This window comes from Mandrillus leucophaeus, unplaced genomic scaffold (assembly GCF_000951045.1).
Source record: "Mandrillus leucophaeus isolate KB7577 unplaced genomic scaffold, Mleu.le_1.0 Scaffold504, whole genome shotgun sequence".
Taxonomy (NCBI): Eukaryota; Metazoa; Chordata; class Mammalia; order Primates; family Cercopithecidae; genus Mandrillus; species Mandrillus leucophaeus.
In genome coordinates, this window is record NW_012105410.1 from 255,541 (window position 1) to 279,070 (window position 23,530).

A 23,530-nucleotide genomic window follows, 5' to 3' on the forward strand; every position below is an offset into this window, starting at 1 on the left:
GAACAGTAAATATAGCCATCTGTAATTCCTTCAATAGGAAAATATCTACTCTCTTTAAACCTTTCATGAAATAGGACAACTATCTTCCCCTTTTTACCACATGTACAGCCAGAATGACTGAAGAATACACACCTGGGCCGTATAACTGATAACATTTCAGTAAGTTGCTAGCTGATTACATCACTTACGACATCAGAAAGGAAGCCTCCATTTGTAGAGCACATATGTGACTACCATCATGTACCGAATTCATGCTACATACACTTGACTTTAGTCTTGACAACCCTTGGTAATTCATTTATTTTGATAAAGAACTTGAGGCTGTGAAACTTGCCCAAGGTCATACGGCTAGCAAGTGATGAAGCCAAACTAATACAATGTGCTAGATTTTCTTATAGATGAACTAAACAATGAGGTTCACTGAAACTAAGATTTCCCCAGGGCTGAAAAAACGATGAAGGCAGAAAATAACTTGTTCATCTCAGACTATAGGTATGCAGTTTTAACAGTATCAACTGAAAACCAGCCTTCTTCCCATTCAGAGTTTAAATAATTGCAACACTGTTACCATCCGTCAAATAAGACTCATCAGATACTCAGTTTGAAGCACTGTCTTAAAATTTCTCAAATTTATTTAACTCATGTGGTTAACATGGTATTATGTAAAAAGAAAAAAAAAAAACCCTCACCACTCAATACTTACTAAGCCTTACAGCAGCTCAAGTTGAGGCAGCATATTGGGCATAGAGATCATAGGATTTGTATTATCCCTTGAAAGTTGGAACTCCAACCAGCACCAGAATTTTCCAATTCAAATTGTTTTAGTCGAGACCCCAGCATAATTTTTAGAAAAAAGATTGGATTGTTGCTTTTAATTTTCCATTCCTATTTAGACAAATGACCAGAGGCAATGACAAAAATAACTGTTTAAAAGGGATTTCTCTCCAGAAGTTTTTTCTAATGGTTTAAGTACAGGCTTTCCATCCTTCTCTCCATCCTTTTTCATTTTAAAAATAAAGGGTTTTGGAGTATGTCAACCTTGCTATACAGCTTGCTATACAAAGCCACTGCTTTAGCCCTAGACATAATGCCAGGACTCATCTCCCACACTTCTGGTCTTAATCAAGTTCATGCTTGGTTGCTAAAGAAGCTCATGTTAATCCCAAGGTCAGCACAATCCCAACCTTAAAGAGGAGACAGCTGATTGCATCACTTACGACACACACCAGCCTGAGGCGGAAGAAGCCAGTCAGACACCTCGTCTGCTACATGTGAGACACATCAGCAGCTGAGCGTGACCCCTTCTGCAGAGCTCACTGCAAAATCACCAGCACACCACTGCAATCCACTGAGCTCACCGCCTGTCAAGCCATAATGGAAGTCGCTTGAAGGTTATCATTGTAATAGACGATTTTCCATAAGTAACTAATAAAAATGTTTTCTTTGCTGTTTAGACTACTAACAATTCAGTCTCTCCCTCTCCATCCTCTCTTGGGGAGCCTCTACTTTTAAGCAAATAGGGGAGCTAAAAATACAAAGGAGCAACATCCATGTATAAATGTCTGCCTTATCTTCCTCACTAACTTCCTGGAAAAGTGCTGTTTTTGAATATTCTGTTTTCTTAAAAAGAAGAAATTTTATGTAAATGTAGTACACTGTATATAGGAAGGGATTTCTCTTTTTAGTCTTTATCTCATTGTACAGGTTTCACTCTCTAGGTACTGAGAGTGGGGGAGGGGGATCAACAAACCAAAAAAAGCAGCATAAAGCACACCCCGTGTCAGCAGCACGGCAGCTCCTCCAATATCGTCAATGCTGACTCGAGGTAATTTCTGGTGGAGTTGAACACATCATTAAATTTCTATTTGTGTTCTGCCTGAGGCTTTTCCCTAACCACTAATTGAGAGTGAAGGTCCCAGAGAGCTTTTGTGAAAGGAACAGAACACAAGCCATGTCCTGGTCTGTAGCCAGGTGTCCGTATACTGCATAATGGAGGAAGAGGATTACAGGGAGATTTTCACTTCAGCCTTTAGTCCAACCAAGACTTAAAAGACTTACAGAGAACAGCCTCAGGAGGTTAGGGGACAGAAGTGTGGTACTGGAGGAAGACAAGAGGGGTAAACACATCCAGCAGAATGTAAGGATAAGAAACACCCACATGAATTCTCAGAATACAGAGGAACAAGAAGGAATAATTCCTGTGCCATATGCGGACCAGGGCATAAGGCGAGTGGGGAACAGTGGATTAGCCACTAAACGGCTTCAGTGAGAATTCTGAAAACTGTTCCAGTATAATTTTGGAGTAAACCCTTTTCCTGGACAGGTCAAAGATTGTGCTTTTTAAATGTCATTAGAAGGTAACAGCTTTTTGTCTCCTGCTTCCAGATGATTTCCTTTTGGTTAAAAACCAGAAATAGTATAAACCTCACAGGATGAAAGAACAGTCTTTTGATACAAGTGAGGTGGAGATCTAGATGAACTTACATAGTAAGTGAGGAGCACATTTCTTGGTCTTCTCCCTTGACCACTTCAAGTCTCTGATCTACCAGAGATGGCAGTTTATTTCCTCTGGAAGAAGCCAGTAATGGACACCTGTCTGTTGGCTTTGCCCAGAGCAGCAGTCCCTTTCTTGAGGCCCTTTCGTTCCTCTTTGGGTTCTTTTTTCACAGTCATGGCAGGGGGTCTGTGTACTGAGGATGTCTTCATCTTAAGCTCCTCTTCACTATCTGTGCAGGATTCACTCTCGTAGACTTTTTCAGTCACTGGTAGGATGAGAAAAAAATGGAACATGGGTGGGTTGAATCATTTACTCTATCAAGAAAATGGGATGTCTTGCTAACCCCAATCATTTCAGACTCTCTGATCAAGGCAAATATGCTTACTTAGGACTGAATCTTTCTCCCACTGGGAGATCAGATCTAGCCTAAGGTAGCAAGTACGTGGAATCCTGAGCTCACACTGCCTCTATTTGATGCTTAGAATTAACATTCACTTTTCTCCCTCACTGCTATATCCCATGCCTTTAAATGGCCCTTTATCAGTGAATTGCCTAAATCCTTTATTTGGGTCCTGGCCTATGTTAGCTAACTTCCTGAACTCTATATCTGAATTGTCTATATCTCAAACACTTACTTCTAACTCCATGCTTTGACTGGCTTCTTAAGTCTCATCTCTCTGACCTACAATGCCTGCCTATTCCCGTTATTGGTCTTAAACCGCTGGCCTATCTGCCTGCCTCCATTCTGTCTAGCCAAGCTCACCGTGGACCCTCCTGTCTAGCTCTATCCTGATGCCACCCACTCTCTGCACATCCTAGATACAGAGAATTGAAGATTAGTTACTCAACTGTTCGGTTCTTAGTTCTTAATGGCTGCAAATTAACCCAAGATTTAGTAGTAGTCTATATCACGAAAGTTAACTATCTCAAGCAAATGCTATCAGATGACACACTTGTTAGTTTTAAGGAATGACGGTGATAAAATGAGAAACAAAGTTACCAGTTTTCTTACTCTCTATCAGCCAAAGGCATAAATTGCCTTTCCCCTGCTATTAAAACTCACTGAACCTTTCCCAAGGGAAACTTGGAAAAGAACTATACCAGTAAGCAGTCATTATGAGCAAGCCCCAAAGGGCACAGGCAGAGATAGTGGCTTCCAGCCATGATGTCACATAACCGAGGAGGATCCACACTACTGCAACACATACACCAACCACAAGAAACAGCACGCCACCTTTCTGTAATTTGAGAGAGCTGTGGCAGCTGCATAACCAATACTATCTATATTCTTTCTCAGCCTTCCTGGTTGCAGCAAGTGATAGAGAAACATTGAAGGAAAAGAGCTTGTTCTTAGCTAAAAAGTGTAACCTAATATGCATATTAAATGCTCAAATGATTAAAGTTTTTTTTTTCCATTAAAGAACAATGACAGTCTCAAGCTCTTATTGATAATTCTTTCTAATAAAATATATCAAATTGTTCTAGAGGCATAAGCTTTGGAATCAAATGATTCTGTGTCCTAATACCTACTCTGCTACTTAAGATATCATCTCAAACTTTACTATGCATCAGAACCACCTGGAGGGCTGGTTAAAATATAGATTGCCAGACTCTTGTTTCCCAAGTTTCAGATTCAGCAGATCTGGGGTGGAACTGAGAATGTGCTTCTCTAACATCCTCCCAGAAAATGCTGATGCTGCCGGTCTGGGGACCACACTCTGGGAATTAATGTTCTTTCCTTCCCTGTTTTAAATGTTGAAGTGCAATTGCCACTGGAGCACTCCTTCTCTCTTATCCAGCTAATCCCATTAAGGCTGCATAATCAACAATCCCTTCCCAGAGAGTTCCCAGAGTTTGTCTTTAATTTTGTAAGAGCCAAGAATTCACTTTGATTTTCACTTAGAGGCTAAACAATACTAATAAACTTTAGATAGTATTATACTAAGTATTCTGAAAAGCCTTACTACTCAAATTGTGCTCCACACACCAGAGGCAACGGAATCCCCCATGAGCTTATTAGGAATGTACTCTAGTTCCCACTCCTGGCCTACTGATGCAGAATTTCCAATTTTAGCAAGATCTCCAAGTAATGCACATAGTCGGCGAAGTTTGAGAAATGTTGCTCTAAGATAATTAGAGAATTCCCACGGCATACCTATTCGTTCAGCAATTAGACCCCAGAACACCACCTCCGTCTCACATGCATCTTCAAAAGCATTATGTAACTGAATTAATGGGACAAAATTACGAGCTGTTATTTATTCAATATCTTAAATTAGAAAAGTCTGAAGAGCCATCTACAGATACAGAAAGGAAATGACTTTCTACTAGTTGGTGGTACAAGACTTTGCTCCTTCATAAGCTATATTCTGTATTCAAATGGCAGCGTATCTACAACATTACACTTCAGCATCAATTAGCTCATTATTTCATTACTTATTAACGAAACCTATGGCTGTCTCATTGCCAATTTTGTGTAACACATTGCTTGGGGGAGTTAAAAAACAGGGCAGCACCAATAAAATTTCTTTAGCAGCATATTCAGTATACTGTAAGAGCTGAAAGGCATATTTCTATCTTCAAAGCTGTAGCTACCTCAAACCCCAGGAAAAAGGACGCCTCCATTAAAAATATGGGGCCTTTGTTTTAGCTGAACAACATGCCACTTTTCTGGGTTGCCATTAAAAAAAGCAAACAAACCTGGTTTTTGTGGGTAACATCAGATTTCTTTTCCACTTAACTGCTTTGCTCTTAGAAACCCATCTCCTTGTCCAGGAGTCTACTCCAAACTTATCTCAGGGACCCAACTCCCCAGTTTCTGCTGCAAACTCACAAAGAGGGAAAGATGAGTTTTCTAAACCCACAGAACAAATTTGATTCAGCACGGAATAGGGCAAACCCCCTATGCTGGTACATTTGGAACAGTCTGAGCAGAGAGAGGAAAGCAGAACTCCTTTGTTGGTAACCAAAGCCAAGATTCATTAGGTTGAGCTTGGACCAAAAACCTTAAAAAAAAAAAAAAAAAAAAAAAAAGGTGCAATGTGAGCACAGTTTTCACTGTTGCATCCAAGGCTCTTAACAGTTCTGTCTGGAGACAGGAGCGCAAAAAAGTCCACATCACACACCTGGCCAAAACTCGAGTACTATGTTTTAAACAAAGCAATAAATAACTACCCACAAATTCCCAATGAACTCTCACAACGACATTTGACTTTTTTCTTTAGGGCAGAAAGAGGAGGAAAAAACTGGCACCAATGCTTTTGTCCTCCTAAATTTAAAAAATATACTGTTGAATTAAGAAAGTCAATAGTAAATACATATATTATTACCCACGGCCAAACCAAGAGGCTTGAAAATGGCAACTATTAAAAGACTGAAAGCCAAAAAAAAAAAGAAAAAAAGAAAGAAAGAAAGAAAGAAAAAAAAAACCCATTCAAAGTCCAGAATTCACAGGTTCATAAGAAATTTGGCACTGAAAAGACAGAATTTCCACATGTAAAGAATTTTACTCCCCAGTCGCATGCTACAATTAAAATGGCAGAGGCCTTTTCAGAGGACTGGGAGGTTGGGAACAGTGGGACAGGTAACACAGATGACAAAATGTCCTCACTAGTTTTAAGAACCAGGAAAGGTTGACTCTTCAGAGCCAATCTTTTAAAAACAAGTTTGAACTAGAAGAAAAAAAAAAAAATCAAGAACAGGAAAAAATAACCTTCTCTGAAGATCCAACCTGTGGCAGGTGCCACAAAAGGCAAAATGACAACCATGGGCTATCCAACTAACAAAGGTAAAAGCCTAAACCCACAACTCTTTTCAAACACAAAAATACAGTACCAGGATATGAGCATCCCATCAAACCTCAAGTGCTAAATCTTAAAAGCTCCACAGAAGTCTGGTTTGATTATGGAAAGGGCAGAAGTAGCTAAAACATGGCTGAAGAACCAGCCAATGACTCAAAGCCTGAACTCTAATTCCTCCCTAGGCCTTCGTAACAAGCACATGCTTTTACCTAACATGGCTTACAAATAGGAAACATAAAGGAAGTAATCTGGATGAGTCATTCCCTTCTGAAGAACAAATGGAACCAAATACCAAAAATGACTCTTGATACAGTCTAATCATCTGTAGCTTCTTTTCCACTGTTCAGATTTATAAAAACAAACATTCTAGGAAAAAAAAATGCTTCTCAATGTCTATGATAACATCTTAAGCCCATACTGTGGTTTCCATCTTGTTTTTAGACATATTTATGCCACCTGAATCTTCATAACAACCACACATTTAGGCAAAATGGATATTCCACAGATAAGAAACTCTTCACCAGAGACAACATAACTTTTAGCCAACATCTCAGTGCTTATTTTTATAGTGTATGACTTAAACAAGAACCTAGGTGTTCTGACTTACACTCTGCTACACAAAGTGTATGCCATAGACAAACAGCATTGGTAGCACTTGGGGATGATTCATATGTAAATTAAAGTTTGAGATGTACCTGTTCTAAAAGAGATTATGGTGCCTCTACGGTAATAAAAGACTCTCTCCGGATTTGGAGCCAAATATTTGCCTTACCTATGCAGCCTTCCTCATCCACGTAAGTTTTAGATTTTAGTACGCGTTTTCGTTTTCTTTTGTTTTCTCCACTTGAGCTCTAAAAGATCAGAGGATACAATGTTAAGCTGATCAATTATGTTATACAGAAAAATAACAAAAGCTTTTAAATCTATACTAATCATTCTCCAGTACTCCATTATGATAAAAAGTTGAGAGAAACTCTACATTAGTTTTAGAGAACCAACCCCATCACATAGACAAGTTATGCTCACTGTATACACAGGCTTGATATTTCATTGTTCATAAGAAGGCAAGTAGCATGCTGAAGAAAGAACTGTGTTCTGTTCATTCGGTCAATAAGCTTTTGCTGGGTAGTGCAGGCGACATGGTTAAAAAGTAGGATAAGGACCTTAGTGGAGGAGACAGATAAGGAAAGCAGACCACTGCAATACGATGTGGTGAAGGCTTCAATGGAGGGCTGAGGCAGATATTATGGGAGCACACAGGGATGGCCCCTAAACCACACCAGGGGTTTCTGTGGCATATGCCCTTGCTGTAGATACTTGCTATGTCAGCCTTCACATATCTTGTTTTCTTTTTTTTTTGGTTTGTTTTTGAGAGGCAAGGTTTTGCTCTGTTGCCCAGGCTGTAGTGCAGAAGTGCAATCATAACTCATGGCAGTAGTCCAACTCCTGGGCTCAAATGATCATCCCGCCTCAGCCTCCCAAGTAGCTGAAACTAAAAAGCATGTGCCACCATGCCCAGATATTTTTAAAGCAGAGACAAGGTCTCCCTGTGTTGCCCAGGTCTCAAACTCCTGGACTCAGGCGTTCTGCCCACCTAAGCCTTCCAAAGTGCTAGGATTACAGGTGTGAGCCAACATGCCTGGCCAGCCTTGACACTTCAACATTACACCTATCTAATTTAGTCTCAAATAGGTATTACTAATACCAACTTCCTTTTATCTCCACTGGTCTCTTTCATCTCATTTTCTCTTCAGCTAATGAGGAAATCGGTGTAAGATTTAAATGATGCACAATGAATTAAGAAAAACTAACAGCCACAAAGGAAAAAAAAAATTGTCAGCAACTATTTTTTCAACTCTTCATTATCTACACTAATAGATGTAAAAAAGATGCAGCTGAAGAGCGTTCCAAGCTGTATTTCCCCTTTGGCTGACAGTTTTCCCATCCAGCCCTTTTCCACAATTGCTTCTGAAGGGCAGCAAATGTGTTTAAGTTGTTTGTTCCCCTGTCTTTCACATGTTGCTCTGATGCAGGGGGATCTCTTTTTGCACCACTCTAACAGGAGGTGTACAGCACAGCAGAGATGCTGAAGGTCATGAATACAGAACAGCTCCCAGGTTCCACCTCTGCAACGTTCTTGAGACTATACCCGCTAGCGAAATCTCCCTTCAGGTGAGAATGGAGGAACACCCATTCTGTACAACCTGTAGGAGAGCAGAATGAGACAAGAGCCATCTACTGGCATTTGTGAAGTATACAGCAAGGGAACTGATTTAGCAAAGTGGTTGTAGGTCCTTAAGACATAAAGGATACATGGATATGCAAGAATCCCAGTATAATTTTACCTTGACAGAAGGAGGTTCAGGCTCAGTCTTTGGCATTGGTTCAAGAGGTGGAGACGGAGGAGGAGGTGGGGGTGGTGACTCAGCTTCATAAGCCCCAGGAGAGTCTGGGAAGACTGAAATAATGAAACAGGCTTAGATCAGAGAACTACAAGCACTATCTGGTATAATGCCTTCTCCACTGGTTCTCTAAATTGACATGTCCAGCAAAGGGGATTTAGCAAGCAGTAATTCGTGATAACCAAGAACTTTGCAGTTATATAGTTATCTTTAAAATATATATTTTATTAATTTTATATAAATAAAATCAGAGAATCAAGAACTATTACAGCCAGAAGTATCTTAGCTAAATGTTTTCTTTTATAGCTAAGTCAGGTTATGAAGTTGGTTTGTAAATATCCACTCATCGCCTTCCATATGCCATGTATTTCACTTTATTTTTACAACTCTGAGACAGATTTTCTTATTTGCACATTACAGTAAATAGAGGTTCAGAGGGGTTCCGAAACTTGCCAAGGTCACACAGCTTACAACGGAGACAGGAGGTTTTAAGCCTAAGTCAATCCAATTCTACAGCCTTGCTATTCCAACTATACCATGCCGCTTTACCATTGAGGACAAGACATTCTCTCTCAAGATCTATGTGGAGACAATCCTCAGGTTATAACGAACGTTCTATGCCAGAGTCTTTCACTGTGACCTAAGGGTTTTCATCACTTGAGATGTTTGTTAGACTGAAAATCTCCAGCTGATGTTAAGAGTATAAACTTGGAGGTGGGTGAAGTCATCTTTTAAATGATTATCATTATTTAAGCTCTAACAACTAGGACCTGATTAATATTTTGCATATTTCTAGTGACTGCTCCACTGATAGGGCTTGTTCTGCTACACTGAAGTTAACAGGAAAGCATACTTTTAGGAAAAAAATACTGCTGTGGAAGTGGCATCACCCAAGAAATGAGCACCACCAGAGGGATCCCATGATTTCTTAACAATTGCAGAATTGGTGGTCTTAGTAAACGGCCCATGAGAGGGGAAGCAAAAATCCTCAACTGACCTATTACTCAATCACCACAAAGAAAGTGCTGGGTAGCAACTTAGCCTCACCTGCTCCCTGACTCTCCTGGCTGTATTCAAATTCTTAACACAAGTCTTGGATCTGAAATTCTCCCAACTGATTAGGTCAGTGTTAAAAATTATGACAGTGAAGCGAGTTCAAGGCCAAATGACCTAAAGAGGTGAAACAGAACAAGAGCCAGAATGAACAATAAATTACACACTTTAAGTATAAAATGGGCCCCAAAAACTTTATAAGCTCTGGGAAACAAGAGAGAGAAACACAAAAGGAAAGCAGTCCAGCTATCAGCCCAGCTCTGGGAGGCTAGAACATGATGGGAACTCAGGCAAGAGAAAAGTCAAACACCAGAAGTAAGCCTCCATTGTTCTGAAGGAACAGCTATGAAGAAAGCTGGGCTATAATGGTAGATGTGTTATAACGGGAGGAGGAAAGTTTAGGCAATGAGGAAGCCAAAGGAATTTTGAGACTCACAGTAATAAACTTAGGCATTCTTATTTCCAGTTCTGAAACCAGTTGACTTAACCAAAGAAAATAATCCTAGTGACACCCTCTAAGACCCCTCTCACAGCACTGTATGCAAATGTTTATCTAGATCCCCACTCTAGACTCTAAGCTCCAAAAAGGCAGAGACACCACGATTTCCCTGGCATAAACACAGAGTAACTGTGTGTGTGTGTGTGTGTGTGTGTATTTATTTACATAAAGGAAAACCACCACTTTCTGAACTAAATTTGGAATGAGGAACCCAGGTCAAGGAAGACAACATATATCTCTCTCTTCCTTCCACACACTCCCTGAGAGAAACACTGTGATAATAAACAAGTAAAACATTATGACTCCCCCAAACAGGGAAGAGAATAGTAGAGGAGTCAAGAGCCCTTAATGATTAAGAAATTTCAACAAATCCCTGGAAGATGGAAGGCAGATGGGAGAAAGTTGACAAAAGAAGCATCAGTCAAATTAGATGAGTCAGAGAGTAGAGATTATTATCTATTATAAAACTTCTATTTTTATCTGACTTTTAAAATTGTAAATATCTACTACTTTGTTTAAACTTGCCGCCATTCATGTACTAGAATATATGTCTGTCTGCCTTAGTCTTTACCAAGCCAAACATCCCCACTCAATACATTTTTACTGACACAGACATAAAGAATGTTCCATGCACTGGTGTATTTTAAACAGATTTGTAGCCAATCTGCAGCTCTTCAAGTGAAAGGTAAGCAATGAAGTATCACTTATTCCAGGAAAGCAACCTTTGTTGGGACAGAGTAAAAATTGCAATGAAACTAATTTCAGAGATCCACTGTGTCAAAGAGTTCTCTGGCAGAGACAGGTAATTAGAATTCTTGGAAACCATTCACAGCTTCCTAGGACTCAGTATTTTTTAAAAATACCTATCTTTACCTAAAATTGGGGATCATTTGCTTAACATTCTCCATAAGCACCTTGCAAGGACTGAAAATATTAGCAAAGACTTAAATATTTATCAGTTAAAACTACATTTCTTCTTAGCAATGTAGATGTTATTCTTAATGTTATTTCTTTCTGGGTCTGGCCTTTTGATTTTGCTTTACAAAGAGAGTATGTAGAACTACTAAAGGTGCATATGACCCCGCAGGGGTAAAAGAGAAAGGCACAGTCCCTTGGGTAGAGAGTTACAAACAGAAGTGGAAGGGAATTTTCTGAAAAAACTGAAGGTACTTGCAAGTATGGGCACCTCAGCAGGAAGAGTAGAGTGAGTAATAAGAAAACTATCTGAACTTGTTTCCAGACACAGGTAAAAGAAAAAACAGGCCAGGTGCAGTGGCTCACGCCTGTAATCCCAGCACTTTGGGAGGCCAAGGCGGGTGGATCACAGGGTCAGGAGTTCAAGACCAGCATGGCCAACATGGTGACACCCCATCTCTACTAAAAACACAAAAATTAGCTGGGCGTGGTGGTGGGCGCCTGTAATCCCAGCTACTCGGGAGGCTGAGGCAGAGAACAGGTTGAACCCGGGAGGCAGAGCTTGCAATGAGCGGAGATCACGCCACTGCACTCCAGCCTGGGCGACAGAGTGAGACTCCGTCTCAAAAAAAAAAAGAAGAAAAGAAAAGACAAAACAAAAGAAAACCATGTACCAAGCACTGTCTTGGCACTTCTGACACATCATCTTATTTCATGTTCATAAAAAGCCTGTACCATTTGTGATAAAAATCCCCGTTTTAGAGATGAAAAACAAGGAATTAAACAAGTTAACTAACCTGCTTAAAGTCACACAATAAATGGTCAAGGTAAAATTTAAACCCAGGTCTGCCTGACTCCAAAGTTCTTGTATTTTCTCTTCTCCTGCTGTTACTTTTCTAACTTCTGGCTGAAGACAGCATATTGAACTATATGACATACTCAGTGTAACAGAAATAAAGCAATAATAAGTTAGAGACTGTGTAAGGGTTTAAAATAAAATCCCACTGGCTTTGAGACAAAGACGAAATTTAAGAATAAAATGGCAGAGGTTTATAAATTTAGTCAGATGCCAAAAATTATCTTTGCCAGAGGAAAAAAAATCTAAGAGCTTCTGCTCTATATCATCTGTTATTATAGGTTGTGCATCTCTATCGCATTTCTTCACATTCCTTTCAAAACTAAATAACCCCACTTATATTTCTAATCACCCAACAGTATTATTGTTGTAGGCTACAGATCAGAACTACAAGGAATATTTCAGAATGATATAATGAGTGCTCAACCAACCATAGTAATTCCTTAACTTAGAACTGACTCCTTCACTAATACTAGAGTATCTAATTTACCTTTTTAATGTACATTAGGTTGATGGCTTCAAAGACCTTTCCAAAATCTTCCCAAGGTCTTTTACTGATTGGAAATAGGGAAGACTGTTCCAATTAGCACCTATTCCTACATTTACTTCCTAATTATTTTCCCATGTGTCTACATGGAGTTGTTCCTTTCTGCAGCCTTGGCCAAAGCATTTTGATAAATGACAATGGAATGAAAATATAGCATTTGCCTCTCTGGGATGCTCATGTGTCTTATCCTACCCATTCTGAAGGGCCACTAAAAACCACAGAAGGACGTTGTACCTCTCACAGCATATCAACGGCTGTAATTCTAAACACATAGCATGAATGGTAGAATCTAAATCCACAGAAGTGTAAAAGATGCTACATCTCTATCACAGACTCAACTTTCTGCTACTATTTCTTGGGTCTGTTCATTTTTTTGCATTACTGTCATCCATATATATAATTTGTTTTTTTTCACTCACTTGTATAGTTGAGCTAATATCCTTTTTCCAGAAGCCTCTCTTAGCATTTTCAATTCCTCTTAGTTTCTAGAAAAAGTAGAATCTTACAAGTTTCATTTTCTCCTTTGATAGCACAGTAAGTTCCTTTTTTGCATTCATTATTATTCTTTACTCTCCCTTTTAGTATCTATATGTGTTTGTCTCTATATCTTCATGTGATGCTGAAATACTTTAGACTAGATTTCCCCTCATTACTTAAAATGTTTTATACCCATTATGCCATGAATTCATGGACAATTGATTAGAGCAGTTCAAACTTTTCACCACTGTGTCTCAAAGTGGGCTTTTCAAAGTAGAGTCATGCACTAGTATATCAGTTCAACCCATTTAACTTTCTTTTTACCCTCCTTCTTTTTCTATATACTGTATACAATTTGGGGCAAGATCTTGGTTCTTCAAAATATTTGATATTTTTTTAAAGGCATATTAATGTTCCTGGTAAGACTCTTGCCCTTATGAGGTTTGCTTATCTTACACTGGCCCACAGCCTAAAACTAGAAGGGTCCACAGTGTCATTCCCTTCCAATAATGACACTGCAGGTTGTTCCAGTTAACCCTAGTTTTACCTGTGTGGACCACCACCAATAATATCCTGGCTGCCTAGAATGTCACAATTCTTAAAAGATTCACATGAAGGTAGCCAAAGGAATATCCTCCCCTTAAAAGAAAAGAAAAGAAAAGAAAAAGTCTTAGATAGTGTGCATAATAATAATTCTTATCCTCTTTCCCTCTGTGTTATTTTGACAAATTGACAAAAGATCATGGTTCTAGTCAAAAGGCTAACGCAAGTTTCAAACAGAAAGAGGTGCTATGGTGTCTCTCAATGCTAGAATTACTACTCTCATTGTGATCCTTAATCCATTACTTTTTTAGCTCCTTGAACATTAAAAGTAAAATTGATCCCCCTAACCAAAAATGACTGGTAATGCCCACCTTCATCTTCACTGCTATCAGATTCAGGAAGTTTGATTCTTCTCCTTTTTTTCTTCATGTTTTCAGTTTCCTTTGTCTCATCATCAGATAACGCTACTCGCTTCCCCCTGTTGTCATCCAGAAATAAATTAAGCTTGTTACACATAACAAAAATGTTAAGTATTCACATGCTCTTATGGGTTTTGCTTTATAACTCGTGGTCTTAATTCCAGAGGGTAGAAAAGGACAGCCAAATAGTCCAATAAGGACTCTTGTTAAGGATACTCTGCTAACTGACCATTAACTAGGTCACTTTATGAGGTGACTTGAATAAAAAATTTCTAGAGTTTTCTAGAAACTGCTGGAAGCTACAACCAGGTTATCAAAAATCTCTCCAAATTCCTTCTTACTTCCCTGATAGGACTTTCAATTATCCAACAAGCATTAAATAAGCAGCTACTACATACCTACAAGGCTCTTTGCTAGCCATTGAGAATACAATGATACAGAAGAAAATACTGTTTTCAAGAAGCTCTGGCAAGCACCACTGGCTATAAGGCAATGTGGTAGATTTAACTGGACAAATAAAATGTTATGGAATATAATTCATATTTGGAAAACTTACAAGCTAAGTAGAAGTTCATCATGTAGAAAGGGGAAACATATTTTAAAGAGAAAGAACAATATGAGCAAAGGCAGAGATATCCTTTTAAGGTGATTCTAATGACATAATAATAATAATAAAAAAAAAAACCTAGACTCCGCCGTGACATTATTTAGCTCCTCAGGATGAATGGATACTCCATCACACTCCTCATGCAACCAACAACTAATTTATCAAAGACCTACTGAATGTTAGAGATACAAATATATACAAGACATAATCTTTGCCAACAAGTACCTTATGTCTTATATAACTTTAAATACCAACTTTCCTTTCTACCTTGAACTAGAAAAAGAACAATTAAACCCAAAGTAAAAGGAAATAATAAAGATAAGAACAGAAATCAATGAGATTAAAAAAAAGAAAATTAACAAAGCCAACGTTGTTACTTGTGGGAAAGAGATTAATAAAATTAATAAGCTTTTTATAAAACCCATTTTGAAAACAGAAAAATATAAATTACCAATCAGGAATGAAACAGTGAAGAAATCTGTATTCAGTACAGGTTCTAGAAACTCGAAGAATAAGGTTATATAATGAACAGGTTTATGCCAATAAACTCAGCAATTTAGATCAAACTTTGAGTTTTAAAAGCACAACTCAGTCAAAACGGATCCAAAAGAACTAGAGAATTTGCACAGCTCTAGTTAAATCAAATTCACAACAAAAACCTTTCCCACAAATAAAATCCAGCCCTGGATTCACTGGCAAATTTTATTAAACATTTGAAAAATATGTACGTACATATAAACTCCTTCAGAAAACAGAGGAAACTTCTCCCAACTGCGGTCATGGATCGCTTAATGACAGGGACACATTTTGAGCAATGCATTGTTAGGTGATTTCACTGTGTGAACGTCATAGAGTCTACTCACACAAACCTAGATGGTCTAGTCTACTGCTCCTAGGCTACAAACCTGTACATTATTGTTACTGTACTCAATACTGTAGGCAACTGTAACACAACGGTATTTGTATATTTAAACATCTAAAAAGAGAAAAGATAGTACAAATACTGTATAAAAAAGATTAAAAATGGTACACACGTCTAGGGCACTTGCCATGAATGGGGCTTTCAGCACTGAAAGTTGCTCTGGCTGAGTCAGTGAGTGAGTGGTGAGTGAATGTGAAGGTCATAGGATGTTACCGTACACTACTGTAGACTTTATCAACACTGGATACTCAGGCAACACTAAATTTATTTTAAAATGTTTTTCTTTCTTCAATAATAAACAGCTTACTGTAACTTTATTTTCAATTTTATAACGTTTTGGCTCTTTTGTAATAACACAGCTTAAAACAAAAAATTGTACAGCTGTACAAAAATATTTTCTTTATATCCCTATTCTATAGGCTTTTTTCTGTTTTAAAAATTTTGTATTTACTTTTTAAACTTTTTTTGTTGAAAGCTAAGACCCAAACACACATTAGCCTCGGCCTACACAGGGTCAGGACCATTGTCTTCCACCTCCACATCTTGTCCCACTGGAAGGTCTTCTTCAGGGGCAGTAACACACATGAAGCTGTCATCTCTAATGATAACAATGCCTTCTTTTGGAATATCTCCTAACGACTGCCTGAGGCTATTTTACAGTCAACTTTTTTTTATAAGTAGAAAGACTACTGTCCTCTAAAATGATAAAAAGTATAGTGCAGTAATTATAGTAGCATAGCCATTTTTATTATCAAGTATTATGTATACATAACTATTTATATATATGCTATACTTTCACATGACTGGCAGCACAGTAGGTATGTTTATACCAGCATCATCACAAACATGTGAGGAAAGTATTATACTACCATGTCATGACAGCTATGATGTCACTAGGCAATAGGAATTTTTCAGCTCCATTATAATCTTATGGGACCACTGTCATATATGTGGCCCATGGTTGACCCAAACATTGTTATGCAGTGCATGACTAATCTTATGAAGTTAGCACAATTTTGACACAGCAACTTGATAAAGACATTACCAGAAAAGAAAGTAACTGACCTATAGCCCTCATAAACACAGGCAACAAATGCTTAGTGTAATATTAACAAATTTAATCCAGCAATATATAAAAAAGGATAATATCATAACTAAGTGGAGTCTATCCCAAGAACACAAGGTTGGCCTAATTCACCACATTAATAAAAACACCATCTGAGCATCCAATAAATTCAAAAAAGCATCTGTCAAAATTCAATAACCACTCATGATAAAACCTCTTAGCAACCTTGGAACAGAAAACAACTTCCTCAATCGGGTTAAGGGTATCTATTAAAAATCTACATTTAACATCACATTTAGTAGTGAAATACTGAATGCATTCCTGGCAATAAGCATCAACAGTGAGTGATGTACCCATGGTTGGGGACATTTTTATCCATACAAGTCATAAGTTCCTAGGAGGTAAGGCCCACTGGACAGAGCTTTAACCCTCTAAAATTTCACCATTTTGTTGATGTTTTCAACGAGAGTAATCCCAACCTTGCCACAAAAGTCGTCTTTCTAGGCCTATCAGTCTTGACAGTGTCCTTTAGATTTCTTTCAACAGACTAATTCTACCAACTATGAGGTAGTGTCTCCAATTCCTGGATCTAGTTTTAATAGCTTATGTGCTTTTTATTTTCTTTTCTAATTACATTTTACCACTTGAAAAATAAACTCATTGATACAAAAAGAAAACAAAGAACTTTTTCTCTTAAATTTGACTGGAAACAGTAACCCTTCATTTGGCAAATTGAAGTGAAACACACACACACACACAATTAGACACACTTATGCCATGTCCACAAATTTAAAACAAAAACTAACAATCAATTTAGATCAATAAGGCCAAAAAAATGACTTTGGTCCTTAAATCATCCAAACTGGCTGATTCCACAGTTCTACTCCACTAGATAAGCTAGTGGGCTTCTCTTTCCATTTTGGTTGTATAGTTGTATCCATAAGGCATTAAGTGGGATTTAGTACTTAACTGAAAACTGCCTGCTGTCAGTAAGCCCAAAGAGACCTTCTCACCCCCAGTAGAGACCCTTCCCCAACAAGCAACAACATTTTCCTACCTTTTTTTTTCCTTCTGCAGCACCTTAACAGGCTCTGCTTTTTTGCTGGATTTTTTCAGGCCTGCAGGAGCTGCCAGCTTTGGTTCAGTGACAGATACTGTAGGCTGCTCCACTATTTTTTCTTCTTTCACTGCTTGTTCTGAGTCCAAATTGACTTTAAGTTTATCTATAAATAGAGTATAGCAGACGACATATGACCCCATCATGCAATATTAATACATCATTCTTTTGACAGTCTACCATGTGCCAGGTAATATGTTAGGAGCAGGGGCAAAAAGGAGCTCATGGACTATTTAGAAAACATTCCTCCTTTCCAACTACCACTCTAACTGTAACTTCTCATTTCTGCCTCCTGCTAATCCCTCATTGTATCACAGCCCCCAGGCTAAATGGTAGTAAAAGCAAGGCTTAGAAAAAACATATACAACTTTATGAGGTATCATCTTTTTCATTTTCAGATGAGGAAAATCAATAATCAGAAGGATTACAAGATGTTTCCCAACAATACACAGTTTACAAATGGTGACAACGATTTGTAGCCAAGACCTTTACTTTCTATATATTCTATCTTTTAATGCCTGGATACCCTTAATATCTCACTACTACCTTAATGATAAAAGTTAAAGACATTTTGGATTCAAGGAAGTTTGGTTCAAACCCCGCTTCACTCTGGGCAAGTTATTTTATCTAAAAGTCAGTCTTTTCTACACCTGGGATAATAGTTACAAGATTATTATAAGGACTAAAAGAGATCAGTATTGGTTAAATGATTTATCCAAGGTAACACTGACAGAAAAGGTAAGAGTTGGGATTTGAACAGAAGTCAGTTTAACTCCTCAAAGTCCTTAACCCTTTTCCTACACTGAGCTGAAGAATGACTACTGTGCAACAGGGAGAACTAAGAAATGCAAAAAGGCCTAGCCATCTGAGGAACTATAGAAGCATGTCATCTAGCCTTCACACTGTACTTAGTGATAGCTTTTCACAAGTAAAGTCACAAAATACTATTAGAAAGCTGTCAATAGCTGGAGGCGCTTCAGTAAGTAGTTTTGGTTATATGTTGTTACAATAGCTTAAACCTTCTACAGTGTAGAAAAAACTAGTATCATAGTCTTGGCTATTATGCATAGCTTAGTATAATAATTTATAAATAATGTGTATTATTTGAAGGTGTAGCTGATGGACCAAAGTGTAAAATGTAATCTATTTACACTTTTCTTTTTCCTGAAGACTTGAATAGAAAATGCGAACGGTGGAATCCACCTTTCCAATGATGGCATACTCTTGCATTTTCAACTGTTGTTCTCAAGTATCAGTGCCTCTCAAATATCCCAAATTGTATAAGAGAGTAAACATGCATCTCCAGGGCTCTAGGGGTCAACAGCCAATCCAAAAAATACAGTACACTGGAGTCACATGTGTAGCTTTAAAATTTATGCAAAATTTTCAATCTATCACATAAATTATACTGTTTAATAGCAATTGTTTTAAAAATGGCATCATTAGGAGAAAAAACTTCCAAATACTTCCTACCTACCTTATGTATTAAGGAAAGCGAGGCTACTGCATTGAGTTTACCAATTACAGAAAACCGATCTCAATTAAAATACCACTGATCAAACATTAGATTCAGCATCCAGAGTTTCTTCTCTCTGTCTTGGTTTCACAGAATTTTGAGAACTCTAACTTAAACATATATGCAGCTACCAATAGCCAATTAACTGGTAAAGAGGTAGTTCAATGCAACAATTTAAGGCGATTATTAAGGAAAATTTAATGACATTTTGTTACCTGAATGATCAAGTCACCTATTTTCTAGCTGATTAAAAGCATTTCCTTCTTATACTCAAGAAAACATGAAACCTTTTCAAGCAAATAAAGATAACCAATTATGACCTTTAAATTTTGTAATCAATGCTGAATTTTATCACGTATAAAGCATTACTTTTAAAAATTGAGATATAATTCACATACCATAAAATTCATCACTTTACATTCAGTGGGTTTGGTTGTATATCCACCATAACTGTCCAGTTTTAGAGCATTTTCATCACCCCAAAAAGAAACCCTGAACCCATTAGCATTCCTCCTTGACCCCAGTCCAGTCCCTGACAACCAATCTTCCTCTCCTCTCCTCTCCTTCCTCTTTCTCTCTTCTTTTTTTTTTTTTTTTTGAGACAAAGTCTCACTCTGTTGCCCAGGCTGGAGTGCAGTGCAGCGATCTCGGCTCACTGCAAGCTCTGTGTGCCGGGTTCACGCCATCCTCCTGCCTCAGCCTCCCGAGTAGCTGGGACTACAGGTGCCTGCCACCATGCCCGGCTAATTTTTTGTATTTCTTTAGTAGAGACGGATTTTCACCGTGTTAACCAGGATGGTCTCGATCTCCTGACCTCATGATGCGCCCGCCTCAGCCTCCCAAAGTGCTGGGATTACAGGCATGAGCCACCACGCCCGGCCCCTACTGTCTCTATAGACTTGCCTATTCTGGATGTTTCATACAAATGAAATCATATATGATCTTTTCTATCTGGCTTATTTCACTTAATATTTCAAGGTTCATCCATGTATATCACATATCAATCTGTACTTCATTACTTTTTATAGCTGAATAACATTTCATTGTCTGGATATACCACCTCTGTTTATCCATTCATCAGATGACAGACTTTTGGACTGTTTCAATTTTTGGCTATTATGAAGAATGCTGCTATGAACATCTATGTACAAGTTTTTGTGTGGACATACAGTTTTAATTCCCTTGAGTAGATATCTAGGAGAGGAACTGCTGCTCTATGTTTAACTTTTAGAAGTACTGCCATATCATTTTCCAAAGTGAGTACACGTCATTTTACATTCCCCACAGCAGAACGTGAGGGTTCAATTTCTCCATATCCTTGCCAACACTTGTTACTGTCCAGTATTAAGTTTACATGGTTCAAGTCCCCACAATGAACTCTCTTCATCCAATTCTCAAGCTTCATTTTCATTGTAATGATCTTGTCATGTGTCAAATACAATAAAAAAGTCCTAGTTTTACTCTGAACATTCAGCCTTGAAGAAATGTCTGTTAAATAAATTAACTTTGTAAGCAATTCTTTTTTTACATTAATATTTAATAGTATTTTATTTTATCCAGGTTTTCCCCCTCACTGAATTACGTGCCATTAACCTTATTACTCCTACCTAGCAATTACAATCATCCACTATTTGAATGTTTTCTTTCTTTCTTTTTTTTTTTTAGGAATGGGGTCTTGCTATATTTTTGGCTGGATTTGAATTCATGGGCTCAAGCAAATCTCCTGCCTCGGTCTCCCAAGTAGCTGGGATTATAGGCATGTACCACCATGCCTGGCTTTTTTTCCACATTTATTTGTCCATCTCTCTCAGTAGAGTATAAGGACTTGAGGCAGGGACCTTGTCTTTTTCTCTATTGTATCACCAGTGCATAACAATGCCAAGCATATAGCAGGTGCTTGATCTATTTGCTAACTAAACACATGACTTAAATAAGTACACTTCTGTATAGTTTGATTTTTTTAAACAATTCACAATCACATATTTTATGTATTTTAAAAATAAGAATTTTAAAATTCACTGGGTTTTTAAGGTTACAAATGCATTAAAAAAAAAGCAACCAACAAAAAGATGGGTCTCATCAAAGTTGCCAAGAAACCATGACCTGATTGGGTACAGTGGCCCATACCAGCTAGGCAGGTCAGTGACAGCATGATGCTTTAACACAGCAGTGCCCAACCTTTTTGGCACCAGGGACCAGTTTCATGGTAGACAATTTTTCCATAGGCAGGGGTGGTGGTGGGCAGCAGGGTAGGGGTGGTTTCAGGATGAAACTGTTCCACCTCAGATCATCAGGCATTAGATTCTCATAAGGAGCCCGCAACCTAGATCCCTCACATGCACAGTTCACAAAAGGGTTCGCAATCCTATAAGAATCTAATGCCACCACTGATTTGACAGGAGGTGGAGTTCAGGCATAATAATGCTTGCTCATTTGCTGCTCACCTCCTGTGCAAACCAGTCCCCAACAGGCCCCGGACTGCTACCCATCAGTGGCCTGTGGGTTGGGGACCTGTTTTAACAGAAGTAGGAATCATTCCCTGTACACCAACTGTGCCTGCAGTAATACAACAATGCTTCCCAGAAACCGTTAAGTATCACATTTTCCATTCACTTTTCTAGTTACCCATTCTGAGCTGCAAGAACACAAAAATGTTCTCTGACAGCTTTTATAGCAAACACAAAAACTGTCACGCTTACATAAGCAGAATATGAAAAAAAATTTAGCCATCATGGAAAGGCAGAATTTTGACTAATTTTGCTTGCATAGGCATGTAACAAAATGCCTCCTTGAAAAATCTTTGTAAAACTGATGCTCCAAGAAAGTGTGCCATAATTATCCTGTGGCTCCTGCATTCTTCCTGGTATTCTACCACATACTCTCAGGGGATGTACACTTGATATGAGAAGTATGAAAATATGTGACTACTGGTTCTTTCCATACAGAAGAATTCTTACTTAAGTATCTTTTTAAAAATAAAGAAGATTTTTGCTTTCTCAAAAAAAGATTTTTAAATGTCCATTATGACTTGGGCCCTTCTAATTCACACTGGAAGTCTAATTCATTACTGTAAGTAATCTGCAAAAAATAACCAAAGAAAGGCAAAATATTTGCTTTTGTGGACCCTTGAGAGATAGAAGAAATAAAGGTCACACCAGGCAAACTGACTCTAGCATCCATGTTATTAACCTCAATACTATACTGCGTAGCCAGGCAGCCTCCCTTTTATTTTAATCACCCATTTTCAAGGGCCCTATGAAGGAAATAGTTCATTATCTTTTCAAGGCGGGAAGTTAAACCAGGAATAATAAACTGGTCTCGAAGAGATCTCAACTGAGCCTAACTCACCCATAAAGTTCCAGCTAAGTTACTTTCATCAATATATTGGGCAGTACACTGTAAATTTATGTTAGGATGCAGGTAGTCTCCTGGACAGGCAAAAACTAAAAAAAGTAACTTTCACTTCCGGTATAATATGTCATTACATTAACATTCATTCATTAGTCAAAGTAAGGTAAGAACATGCTTACTCATAGCAGCTTTTCCAAAAAAGTTGCTCATCATATTCCCTTTCCCTGGGGCCTTGTTGCCTGCTGAAGATGCCTACAAGCACAGAAAACACGTATGATTTTTTGCTAGCATTTAGGCTGTTCATGAAGTAGCAGTCTCAAACAATCTCTTCTATAGCACACTGCTGCGATAGTATAGTCTCTATATAATAGTGCCAAAATGCGGAGGCGTTAGATATAAGAACAAATCTAGAACAATAATCCACACCAGATAGTAACTGGTGTTAATCTCTAAAGCTTAGTTTCTTATAGATCTTATAAAATTAAGTACCCATGGATATGTCTAAACTTTTCTTGAGCACATTTAAAAACTATTTAATTTGACAGAATTAAAAAAGATCAGAGGCAGTATATACACAAAGCGGGAAAACCTAAAACATTACATTTTTAATCATCAGAAGTAGATCTGAATTCCTGGTTCCCACCGTTTAGTAGCAATATGAGCTCCAGGCAAATTAGTTAAGTCTAGGTTTCAGTTTTACCATATGCGAAAGGGAAATAGTTAATACCTCCCTCACAGAACTGATAGGAGGATTTGAACAAAGACCAAACTATTGGCACACAGCTGAAATTCAATAAACGTTATTGTTTTCCTCCATCCTTCTTCCCCAAGACAGACACTTGAAAATGACAGTGATCTGAATTGAACACACTTGACACTTGAAAATGACAGTGATAATAATAGTAACAACAATAATCATACTTTTCTGGATTTTTAAAATAGT

The 23,530-nt window shown here is 38.0% G+C and overlaps 1 protein-coding gene across 2 annotated transcripts in view; it reads right to left on the reverse strand.

The window, feature by feature from the left end:
* Positions 1-599: 599 nt before the first annotated feature.
* POLD3 (polymerase (DNA-directed), delta 3, accessory subunit) overlaps positions 600-23,530 on the reverse strand; it is a 51,523-nt gene continuing 28,592 nt past the window's right edge. For both annotated transcript variants that reach the window (XM_011996178.1, XM_011996177.1), the window contains exons 7-12: positions 22,767-22,839; positions 17,661-17,826; positions 13,961-14,067; positions 8,643-8,755; positions 7,070-7,148; positions 600-2,762 (exon numbers count right to left, since the gene is read on the reverse strand). In XM_011996178.1, coding sequence (XP_011851568.1) covers positions 2,560-2,762; positions 7,070-7,148; positions 8,643-8,755; positions 13,961-14,067; positions 17,661-17,826; positions 22,767-22,839 — 741 coding nt within the window. In that variant the 3' untranslated portion in view covers positions 600-2,559. The remainder of the gene's footprint in view (positions 2,763-7,069; positions 7,149-8,642; positions 8,756-13,960; positions 14,068-17,660; positions 17,827-22,766; positions 22,840-23,530) is intronic.